Genomic DNA, 12,318 nt, shown 5'->3' on the forward strand with positions numbered 1-12,318 from the left:
GACCCTCACTGACCGCTCCTGGCAGTTCTGTATCGGCTGGGCCCTTGGGCGTGGTGGGTGGTGTTCTGAGCAGCACAGTGGCGTGTCGGGGGAGCCTGGATCACACAGGGTGGCGCAGACACCTGGACCCGAGACCCTGTTCCCACCAGTCGCGATTCAGGTGGGTGGACAGCAGCCTTCGCAGGCCTCCTTGAGGGCGGGTCGGACAGAAGCTCTGAGCTGAGGGCTGGCTCTCTGAACCCCTTCCTTCGCTGTGGCGGCTCTCTCTGGGCTTGGCCTGTACCGCAGATGCCAGGTGTCCGCTGAGGCAAGGGGCCTGCATGTGGGCTGTAAGTGTATAAATACCCTTCCACCTCTATAGCGCCTTTCTGGACCCTCCTCTCCCAGCGCTGTCCAGAACTGGGGATCCCCTCCACCCCCCCAGTGTGGTGATGCTCCAGTCCGCTCACACACTCCAGCTCTCAGTGGGGAGGAGAGCAGAGTGATGAGGCCAGTTCAGAGAGGGGGGTGATCAGGAGGCCATGACTGGTAAAGACCAGGGGGAGTCTGTCCAGGACACTGGGGTCACACCCCTACTCTTTCTGAGAGACACCCTGGGGTCTTGACTGACCACAGAGAGGCAGGACCTCAGTTTCACGTCTCATCTGAAGGACGGCGCCTTGTTTACAGTCGTGTATTGTATAATTTGTTTCACTGTTGCTGTGTTGTCTGTTAAGCTGTTGTTGCGCTGCAATTTCCCTCACGGGATCAATAAAGTATCTAGTGTCCCTGTCACTGTCCTGAGGCATTAGGACCCACACAGACCGCAGGGTGAGCGCCCCCTACTGGCCCCACTCACACCTCTCCCAGGTACAGGCCAGGCTCACCCTGTGCTCCAGGGGGCTGTTGGTGAGCTGCAGGGGGATACAGCTGCTGGCTCAGAGGTGTGGCTTCATGAAGACAACAGAAGCGAACCCCACCTCCCTCGTCTGCTCGCTGTAGAAGACCGCGGGCTTGAGGACCGAGGGGTCATGCTGTTTCTCCACTGCTCCGGTCAGTGTCCTGGCCCTCAGGAGGTGGGTGGATGCAGTGGTGGACAGGGGAAGTGTCGCGCAGGCCACGTTAAAATGATAGAAGAGGAACAGGAGCAAATCACAAACTCTCCCACTGGATACTGGACACTGTCCCACTGCTGAGGAGAGGGGCTGCTGGTAGCAGCCCAGTGACCTGGAGACCATATGAGTGAGTGACCATGTGAGAGAGTGAAAGTGTGGCTGAGAGACCCTGTGACTGAGAGACTGTGTGACCCTGTGACTGAGAGACTGTGTGACCGTGTGGCTGAGAGACCACTGTGTGGCTGAGGGACCGTGTGGCTGAGGGACTGTGTGAGCAAGTGACTGTGTGGCTGAGAGACTGTGTGAGCGAGTGACTGTGTGGCTGAGAGACCACTGTGTGAGCGAGTGACTGTGTGGCTGAGAGACTGTGTGAGCGAGTGACCGTGTGGCTGAGAGACCACTGTGTGAGCGAGTGACTGTGTGGCTGAGAGACTGTGTGAGCGAGTGACTGTGTGACTGTGTTCACTGTGTGACTGTGTGAGCGAGTGACCGTGGCTGAGAGACCGTGTTCACTGTGTGACTGTGTGAGCGAGAGACTGTGACTGTGTGAGCGAGTGACTGTGTGACTGTGTTCACTGTGTGACTGTGTGAGCGAGTGACCGTGGCTGAGAGACCGTGTTCACTGTGTGACTGTGTGAGCGAGTGACAGTGGCTGAGAGACCGTGTTCACTGTGTGACTGTGTGAGCGAGTGACTGTGTGGCTGAGAGACTGTGTGACTGTGTGAGCGAGTGACCGTGTGACTGTGTTCACTGTGTGACTGTGTGAGCGAGTGACAGTGGCTGAGAGACCGTGTTCACTGTGTGACTGTGTGAGCGAGTGACAGTGACTGTGTGACTGTGTGAGCGAGTGACAGTGACTGTGTGACTGTGTTCACTGTGTGACTGTGTGAGCGAGTGACTGTGTGACTGTGTGAGCGAGTGACAGTGACTGTGTGACTGTGTTCACTGTGTGACTGTGTGAGCGAGTGGCTGAGAGACCGTGTTCACTGTGTGACTGTGTGAGCGAGTGACAGTGACTATGTGACTGTGTTCACTGTGTGACTGTGTGAGCGAGTGACTGTGGCTGAGAGACCGTGTTCACTGTGTGACTGTGTGAGCGAGTGACTGTGGCTGAGAGACCGTGTTCACTGTGTGACTGTGTGAGCGAGTGACAGTGGCTGAGAGACCGTGTTCACTGTGTGACTGTGTGAGCGAGTGACTGTGTGACTGTGTTCACTGTGTGACTGTGTGAGCGAGTGACAGTGGCTGAGAGACCGTGTTCACTGTGTGACTGTGTGAGCGAGTGGCTGAGAGACCGTGTTCACTGTGTGACTGTGTGAGCGAGTGACAGTGGCTGAGAGACCGTGTAGCCGTGTGACCGACGCCCAGCAGAGCAACCATCACCGTCACCGAACTCGTTTGAATCCCACAATATAATTTTTAATAGCGTGACAGAGAGCAGAAGCAGTGCGCCGCAGCGCTGTCGAACAAGGCCGCGTGGCCAGGGCTTCAGGGCGACGACCAGCGCTCGAGGGCTCTGGACCGGACACGGAGCTCCGTCTGCGGCTCAGCGGCCCCCTGCGGCCCTCCTCGGCCTCCGGAAGAGCCCCTCATCTGGGAGACAGAGGGACAGCTGTGAGCCCACAGCGCGCCGGCCTCTCGGGCTGATGAGAGAGGCCCTGTGGCGATTTCTAGACGTCCCGGCACAAAGCCCAGCACTTTCACACAGGGGCTCCAGTCTCCTCCGACTGCCTGTCAGGCATGAGTGTGTGAGACTGGCGTGACTGGTGACAGTGTGTCTGTGTGTCTGGTGTGAGGGTGTGTCTGTGACTGTGTGTCTGGTGTGAGGGTGTGTCTGTGACTGTGTCAGGTGTGAGTGTGTGTATGTGTGTGTCTGGTGTGTGACTGTCAGGTGTGAGTGTGTGTATGTGTGTGTCTGGTGTGTGACTGTCAGGTGTGAGTGTGTGTGTGTGTGTCTGGTGTGTGACTGTCAGGTGTGAGTGTGTGTATGTGTGTGTCTGGTGTGTGACTGTCAGGTGTGAGTGTGTGTATGTGTGTGTCTGGTGTGTGACTGTCAGGTGTGAGTGTGTGTATGTGTGTGTCTGGTGTGTGACTGTCAGGTGTGAGTGTGTGTATGTGTGTGTCTGGTGTGTGACTGTCAGGTGTGAGTGTGTGTATGTGTGTGTCTGGTGTGTGACTGTCAGGTGTGAGTGTGTGTATGTGTGTGTCTGGTGTGTGACTGTCAGGTGTGAGTGTGTGTGTGTGTGTCTGGTGTGTGACTGTCAGGTGTGAGTGTGTGTGTGTGTGTCTGGTGTGTGACTGTCAGGTGTGAGTGTGTGTGTCTGTGCCAGTGTGTGTCCTGTGATGGACTGATGTCCCATCCAGGGTGTACCCTGCCTGGTGCCTGGTGCAGGAGAGAGAGAGTCTGCCTCCCCCACAACCCTGAATTGGATGAAGTGTTTAGAAGACGGCAGGATGGATGTGTAATGTGCAAGAATAAGTGATACAGATGTTCCAGATGATATGGAACTACCACACTGAGAAGAAGATAAAATGGAAAACCACTTCCTCACACCCCTGAACGCTGTGGTTTCTCCTCTCTCTGCTCTGCACCACTCAAGCCACTGAGTTAATCTTTTACATGACAGCACAGAGCGCAGAGAGTTTCTGACAGGAGGGGTACAAGACAGCACAGAGCCCTGAGAGTTTCTGACAGCAGGGGTACATGACAGCACAGAGCACAGAGAGTTTCTGACAGCAGGGGTACATGACAGCACAGAGCACAGAGAGTTTCTGACAGGAGGGGTACATGACAGCACAGAGCACAGAGAGTTTCTGACAGCAGGGGTACATGACAGCACAGAGCACAGAGAGTTTCTAACAGCAGGGGTACATGACAGCACAGAGCCCTGAGAGTTTCTGACAGCAGGGGTACATGACAGCACAGAGCACAGAGAGTTTCTGACAGCAGGGGTACATGACAGCACAGAGCACAGAGAGTTTCTGACAGCAGAGGTACATGACAGCACAGAGCCCTGAGAGTTTCTGACAGCAGGGGTACATGACAGCACAGAGCACAGAGAGTTTCTGACAGGAGGGGTACATGACAGCACAGAGCACAGAGAGTTTCTGACAGCAGGGGTACATGACAGCACAGAGCCCTGAGAGTTTCTGACAGCAGGGGTACATGACAGCACAGAGCACAGAGAGTTTCTGACAGCAGGGGTACATGACAGCACAGAGCACAGAGAGTTTCTGACAGCAGGGGTACATGACAGCACAGAGCACAGAGAGTTTCTGACAGCAGGGGTACATGACAGCACAGAGCACAGAGAGTTTCTGACAGGAGGGGTACATGACAGCACAGAGCACAGAGAGTTTCTGACAGCAGGGGTACATGACAGCACAGAGCCCTGAGAGTTTCTGACAGCAGGGGTACATGACAGCACAGAGCACAGAGAGTTTCTGACAGCAGGGGTACATGACAGCACAGAGCACAGAGAGTTTCTGACAGCAGAGGTACATAACAGCACAGAGCACAGAGAGTTTCTGACAGCAGGGGTACATGACAGCACAGAGCACAGAGAGTTTCTGACAGCAGGGGTACATGACAGCACAGAGCACAGAGAGTTTCTGACAGCAGGGGTACATGACAGCACAGAGCCCTGAGAGTTTCTGACAGCAGGGGTACATGACAGCACAGAGCACAGAGAGTTTCTGACAGCAGGGGTACATGACAGCACAGAGCACAGAGAGTTTCTGACAGCAGAGGTACATAACAGCACAGAGCACAGAGAGTTTCTGACAGCAGGGGTACATGACAGCACAGAGCACAGAGAGTTTCTGACAGCAGGGGTACATGACAGCACAGAGCACAGAGATTTTCTGACAGCAGAGGTACATGACAGCACAGAGCACAGAGAGTTTCTGACAGCAGGGGTACATGACAGCACAGAGCCCTGAGAGTTTCTGACAGCAGGGGTACATGACAGCACAGAGCACAGAGAGTTTCTGACAGCAGGGGTACATGACAGCACAGAGATTTTCTGACAGCAGAGGTACATGACAGCACAGAGCACAGAGAGTTTCTGACAGCAGAGATACATAACAGCACAGAGCACAGAGAGTTTCTGACAGCAGGGGTACATGACAGCACAGAGCCCTTAGAGTTTCTGACAGGAGGGGTACAGGACAGCACAGAGCACAGAGAGTTTCTGACAGCAGAGGTACATGACAGCACAGAGCACAGAGAGTTTCTGACAGCAGGGGTACATGACAGCACAGAGCACAGAGAGTTTCTAACAGCAGAGGTACATGACAGCACAGAGCCCTGAGAGTTTCTGACAGCAGGGGTACATGACAGCACAGAGCACAGAGAGTTTCTAACAGCAGGGGTACATGACAGCACAGAGCCCTGAGAGTTTCTGACAGCAGGGGTACATGACAGCACAGAGCACAGAGAGTTTCTGACAGCAGAGGTACATGACAGCACAGAGCCCTGAGAGTTTCTGACAGCAGAGGTACATGACAGCACAGAGCACAGAGAGTTTCTGACAGCGGGGTACATGACAGCACAGAGCACAGAGAGTTTCTGACAGCAGAGGTACATGACAGCACAGAGCACAGAGAGTTTCTGACAGCAGGGGTACATGACAGCACAGAGCCCTTAGAGTTTCTGACAGGAGGGGTACATGACAGCACAGAGCACAGAGAGTTTCTGACAGCTGAAAGTGCAGTCTGAAAGGACTCTACCTGAACAGTTGACGCCTGCGTCTTCAGAATGAGCACAGTTGTGATTTCCCAGACCCCCTGATGTACACCTCAGCAGTGTGGACTCATTCCCTCTACAGTGGACATTATCCAGAAGAATGGGGCCACTTCCTGCTCCGAAGTAGGCTTTCTTAAGAGCGACAGCAAAACCAGTTTCCCCACAGCCCACCTCCCTGCAGACAACCTGAGCATCAGACCGGTCCCAGTCATCATCACACACTGTCCCCCACTGACCGCGGTGGTAGACCTCCACTCTCCCAGAGCAGCTGTTGTGTCCATCGACCAGTCGGACTCTCCTGATGCCTGTGGATCAAAACAGGAGGGATGTTCTTACACTGTGAGAAAGACATCTGTGACAGACTCTACCCTAGTTTAGGTAGTCCCTTGAATCTGCACACACAAACTCTCTATGAGGACCATGAAAGCAGGTGTGGAAGGCCTCATTAAAGGCTTTTTAATTGTCAGAACAAAGTAAAAGAGCACTCAAATACAACCAAATCACCACAATGTCTGAGCAAGCCCTTCACATTCTAATCCAAACCCTAACTATCCTGTGTGACAACATTAACTACCAACTTCCATGAATAATCTATTCAATTAAATCATCGTCACCCAGTGTGGCTCTTTACAGTAACACAATGTGCTTTGGTGACTTCTGCTTGTATTACTACTGATATTGAAGCCCCTTTTTAAGATGTTTTGCCACAGTGTCTTCACCAACAAGACCTACACCCTTGTAAAGACTATACTGTGTTTAACATCTTTCAGAGACCTAAATTTCCCACCCAGGGATGAGTAAAGTATGTTGAATTGAATACAGACAAAGAGAACCAAATCTGAAAGACTCAGCTACACTATAAAACAGCCTCAGCTTATTCTCCATTCAGAGCAAACAGCTGCTCTGTCTCTCAAACATGTCAGTATAAAAACTGTACACTGTCAGACAACAGAGGCTACAACTACACCAGGCTGTCTAACTGATTCCCACAGAAGCTGATGGCTCTGTACTGATCTAAGAGGAGATGATCTGTTAGAGAGCTCTAATGCCATAACTCCAGTGCTCTGTGACAATGAAACTTTTACTCGGCAGCAAAATTAACCACAGTTCTCATGTGCTTCTGGTAGAAAACTTAGTGGTGACCATTTTAGGGATATTAAACACAATCTAGAAAAGAACCAGGTGAAACTCACCTTCAGCAGAGGGAGTGTCTGAAGAGGGAGCAGCGAATTCTATTATCTGGACTGTGTCTGGTGCTGTGGAAATCAGACACAATCAGTAAGATACAGGCTCACACAGGCAGTGGGTTGTATGATTTCAATCATATCATAGTCATGTCACAACACTTCAGCTATTTAAGGCTGCTGAGGAGTTGCTCATTTCTGAGCCATCAAGCTGCACCTGTGATCTGCACAGCGGTGAGTCAGAAGATGACATGACGACACATTTCAGGTCCACACATTGCACTGACACTGAGGCAGAGCCACACAAACACAGGGACACACACACCATGAAAGACAAACACTGGGGCTCTCAAGATACGTACCTGCAGTCTGCCAGACATCTGGGATTCCTGAAAGGGAAAAAGGCATGAAGGGATAATTACAATTGAATACACACCAATGATACAATATGAGTAACACAGATGGTCTCGAGGTGTGGAGTGTGAATACTGTTGCTGCAAATGAAGGACACAAATGTTAACATTATTACAACTATAAAACACTGAACAGGTTAACTGGGTTCCTGGAAAATTGGTAATAGTGTCAGTGAGCATATCTATGTATGCTGTGTGTGTGAGTGTGTGTGATTGTGTCTGGTGTGATTGTGTCTGGTATGATGTGTGTATGATTGTGTCTGGTGTGTGTTTGACTGTCTGTGTCTGTCTGGTGTGAATGTGTGTAATTGTATCTGGAGTGAGTGTGTGTGATTGTGTCTGGTGTGATTCTGTCTGGTATGATGTGTGTATGATTGTGTCTGGTGTGTGTTTGACTGTCTGTGTCTGTCTGGTGTCTGGTGTGAGTGTGTGTAATTGTATCTGGAGTGAGTGTGTGTGATTGTGTCTGGTGTGATTCTGTCTGGTATGATGTGTGTATGATTCTGTCTGGTGTGTGTTTGATTATCTGTATGTGTCTGGTGTGAGTGTTGGTGTCTGGTATGATGTGAGTATGATTGTGTCTGGTGTGTGTTTGACTGTCTGGTGTCTATCTGGTGTCTGTCTGGTGTCTGTCTGGTGTCTGTCTGGTGTCTGTCTGGTGTCTGTCTGGTGTGAGTGTGTGTGATTGTGTCTGGTGTGAGTGTGAGCACCCAGAGGCTCTGACAGAGGGGTTCGGAACAACAAAGAGCCCCAACAGTTTCTGACAGAGAGGAGAAGGACAGCACAGGACCCTGACAGTTTCCGAGAGTGGGGTTCGTGACAGCACAGAGCTTCCAGAGTTTCACACAGAGGCTTGCAAGAGCCCAGAGAATTTATGATAACGCAGATCATGACAGCACAGTTTCTTATAGAGGGGGATATGACAGCACAGAGCTTAAATATACACCCTAACAATTCTGACATGACGCTACCTGAACAGTCGACTCCAGCATCTTCAGAATGAGCACAGTTGTGATTTTCCAGCCCTAGTGATCTGCATCTCAGCAGTGTGGGCTCATTCCCTCTACAGCGGACATCATCCAGAAGAATGGGGCCACTTCCTGCTCCGAAGTAGGCTTTCTTAACAGCGACAGCAAAACCAGTTTCCCCACAGCCCACTTCTCTGCAGACAACCTGAGCATCAGACTGGTCCCAGTCATCATCACACACTGTCCCCCACTGACCGCGGTGGTAGACCTCCACTCTCCCAGAGCAGCTGTTGTGTCCATCAACGAGTCGGACTCTCCTGATGCCTGTGGATCAAAACAGGAGGGATGTTCTTACACTGTGAGAAAGACGTCTGTGACAGACTCTACCCTAGTTTAGGTAGTCCCTTGAATCTGCACACACAAACTCTCTATGAGGACCATGAAAGCAGGTGTGGAAGGCCTTATTAAAGGCTTTTTAATTGTCAGAACAAAGTAAAAGAGCACTCAAATACAACCAAATCACCACTGTGTCTGAGCAAGCCCTTCACATTCTAATCCAAACCCTAACTATCCTGTGTGACAACATTAACTACCAACTTCCATGAATAATCTATTCAATTAAGTCATCGTCACCCAGTGTGGCTCTTTACAGTAACACAATGTGCTTTGGTGACCTTGTATTACTACTGAAATTGCAGCCCCTTTTAAAGATTTTTTGCCAGTGTCTTCACCAACAAGACCTACACCCTTGTAAAGACTATACTGTGTTTAACATCTTTAAGTGCTCCAGTGCTCTGTGACAATAAATCTTTTACTCAGCAGCATAATTAACCACAGTTCTCATGTGCTTCTGGTAGAAAAGTTAGAGGTGACCATTTTAGGGATATTAAACACAATCTAGAAAAGAACCAGGTGAAACTCACCTTCAGCAGAGGGAGTGTCTGAAGAGGGAGCAGTGAATTCTGTTGTCTGGACTGTGTCTGGTGCTGTGGAAATCAGACACAATCAGTAAGATACAGGCTCACACAGGCAGTGGGTTGTATGATTTCAATCACACCATAGTCATGTCACAACACTTCAGCTATTTAAGGCTGCTGTGGAGTTGCTCATTTCTGAGCCATCAAGCTGCACGACGGCACATTTCAGGTCCCACACATTGCACTGACACTGAGGAAGAGCCACACAAACACAGGGACACAAGCAGCATGAAGGACAAACACTGGGGCCCTCAAGGTCACAACACTGACAATCATCCATTATGCAGCACTGAGAGGACGCAAGCAGGACAACAGCCTGTACACACTCTATAGGACTCCAGCCCATCACAGGGCACTCACACACAGTCTATACACACTCTATAGGACTCCAGCCCATCGCAGTGTGTTCACACACAGTCTATACACACTCTATAGGACTCCAGCCCATCACAGGGTGATCACACACAGTCTATACACACTCTATAGGACTCCAGCCCATCGCAGTGTGTTCACACACAGTCTATACGCACTCTATAGGACTCCAGCCCATCGCAGTGTGTTCACACACAGTCTATACACACTCTATAGGACTCCAGCCCATCGCAGTGGGTTCACACACAGTCTATACACACTCATGAACTGAGGAAACAATGGAGGCCATGCAGACTCCACACACTGGGCGTCTGTGTCTGGAATTGAACCCAGGACCCAAGACCGGTGAAGCAGCACTCCTAACTGACCCATGGCTGTGCTGCCCAGACTGATTCCACTGGGACGATTTGATGTTTGGTCAGAAGATACGTACCTGCAGTCTCCCAGAGATCTGGGATTTCTGAAAGGGAAAAGGATTGATTTAATAATTACAGGAAAATAAACACCATGGATACAATTTGTGTAATAGAGACTGTCTCTATGTGTAGGAGATGAATACTGTTGCTGTTGATGAAGGACAATAATGTTTAAAAGACTGAACATGTCCTGGAGGCTCTTTCTGCTGACTGCAGTCGCTCCAGACTCCCACACAGTCATCTAGGCAGAAGGCAGTATGAAAGGTGCTCCTGCTGTCAGACTCAGCTCCGAGTCGACCCTCCTGTAGCTCTCTGCCATCACCATCAGCAGAGCTTCCAGTGGGCTCTGAGAGAGCTCTCTCTCCTACAAGGACAGTGCTCTGGGCTCTCAGGTGTCTCACCCAGCCGAGTGCTGGCTGAGCTCTCTGATCCACATTTTGTGGGCTCGGGGAGAGAAAGGTGGACAGATCTGAACTGTACATGACTGCTCCTGCACAAAGGCTTCAGATGAGAGAACAAGCACCTGCTGTTGCTTCTGTGACAGACTACAGCTGCTCCAGTCTCAAACTGCTCAAGCTGCTGTGCGGTGAGATTTGTTATTCTTTACTTTCTAACTTGAATATTGCTGATTCTCAAACTGACTTGAAACAAGGTAGAAAAATGTAATGACAAGCAGATATAGAAAATGTCTTTTCATATAGAGAAGGGAGTGAAAATCTTACTTGTAGCTCCCCAGGACTCAGCTGCGCCTGCAATACAATAACACTGTGAATCGCAGTGGACAGGCGAGGTCAGGTAAACTGCTGGTCTGCTGTGTCTCAACAAGAAATAGTCTGACAGATGACTCTGGAGATGAACACAGGAGATCTCAGGAAATGCCAATACAAGACTAACCTGTTGGCTCCCTGATTGGTGAATTGTGTGTTTTCAGGTACATGAAGCTGATCTGATCACTGATACTGACCAGTCAGGCTCTACTGCTGTCTGTACAGAAGGACAGAGAGAATGTTCTCACACATGAAAGAGATCACCAACGGGTCACAGGATCAGCAGCCCTGTTGTAGACCACAGTGTGTTTGAAATTCTCCAAAAGGCTGAAGACACGTCTGGAGATTCATTAGATATAATGAGCACCACAGAGCCACAGGTGTCCTCTAGTAGGATCTATGAACTATGATCTGTGAACCTTAAGCTACATTCTGACACCAGCAGACAACTCACAACTGATGGGCAAGCTGCTGCTCAGTCTTGACAGGAATTTCTTTCTACACCAGATTCAGTGACTTCATGTCACACTGGGACACAAGCCTGAGGGCTGATGGAGACTGTGAGTGAATCAGATTCATATCGAGGACTTCGCTGTGGATAGACTTGTAGTTTTGTCCAGTAGTTATAGAATGTCTTGATGAATGGAGTATGTATTGGAATAATTGGAATGGAAATAAATGAGTTATCACATTTGTTAACATGGAAGTGAGGTTTTTTGTACATTTCCAGTATGGAGAAAATATAAACACAGACTTTAAAGAGCCAACTGACATCACTCTACCTGAACAGTCGACTCCTGCGTCTTCAATATGACGACAGTCATGGTTTCCCAGACCCTTTGATGTACAGCTCAGCAGTGTGGGCTCATTCCCTCTACAGTGGACATCATCCAGAAGAATGGGGCCATTTCCTGCTCCAAACCTGGCACTTCCTAGAGCTACAGAAGCTCCAGCCTCCTCACAGCCCACCTCTCTGCAGACAACCTGAGCATCAGACTGGTCCCAGTTATCATCACACACTGTCCCCCACTGACCGCGGTGGTACACCTCCACTCTCCCAGAGCAGCTGTTGTGTCCATCGACCAGTCGGACTCTCCTGATGCCTGTGGATCAAAACAGGAGGGATGTTCTTACACTGTGAGAAAGACATCTGTGACAGACTCTACCCTAGTTTAGGTAGTCCCTTGAATCTGCACACACAAACTCTCTATGAGGACCATGAAAGCAGGTGTGGAAGGCCTCATTAAAGGCTTTTTAATTGTCAGAACAAAGTAAAAGAGCACTCAAATACAACCAAATCACCACTGTGTCTGAGCAAGCCCTTCACATTCTAATCCAAACCCTAACTATCCTGTGTGACAACATTAACTACCAACTTCC

At 50.1% G+C, this 12,318-nt stretch overlaps 1 protein-coding gene across 21 annotated transcripts in view; it reads right to left on the bottom strand.

Moving 5' to 3' along the window:
* Positions 1 to 2,491: 2,491 nt before the first annotated feature.
* The window catches only part of LOC148660362 (scavenger receptor cysteine-rich domain-containing protein DMBT1-like), a 68,173-nt gene continuing 58,346 nt past the window's right edge, over positions 2,492 to 12,318 (bottom strand). For 12 of the 21 annotated variants that reach the window (XM_088634253.1, XM_088634249.1, XM_088634248.1 and 9 more), the window contains 9 exons: positions 11,721 to 12,041; positions 10,894 to 10,920; positions 10,189 to 10,215; positions 9,330 to 9,392; positions 8,410 to 8,730; positions 7,388 to 7,414; positions 7,035 to 7,097; positions 5,826 to 6,146; positions 2,492 to 2,687 (listed from right to left, as the gene is read on the bottom strand). In XM_088634253.1, coding sequence (XP_088490379.1) covers positions 2,641 to 2,687; positions 5,826 to 6,146; positions 7,035 to 7,097; positions 7,388 to 7,414; positions 8,410 to 8,730; positions 9,330 to 9,392; positions 10,189 to 10,215; positions 10,894 to 10,920; positions 11,721 to 12,041 — 1,217 coding nt within the window. In that variant the 3' untranslated portion in view covers positions 2,492 to 2,640. The remainder of the gene's footprint in view (positions 2,688 to 5,825; positions 6,147 to 7,034; positions 7,098 to 7,387; positions 7,415 to 8,409; positions 8,731 to 9,329; positions 9,393 to 10,188; positions 10,216 to 10,893; positions 10,921 to 11,720; positions 12,042 to 12,318) is intronic. The other 9 variants (XM_088634257.1, XM_088634255.1, XM_088634265.1 and 6 more) reach the window with 6 other exon arrangements.

This window comes from Lepisosteus platostomus, chromosome 6 (genome assembly GCF_059453375.1).
Source record: "Lepisosteus platostomus isolate fLepPlt1 chromosome 6, fLepPlt1.hap1, whole genome shotgun sequence".
NCBI classification, from domain to species: domain Eukaryota; kingdom Metazoa; phylum Chordata; class Actinopteri; order Semionotiformes; family Lepisosteidae; genus Lepisosteus; species Lepisosteus platostomus.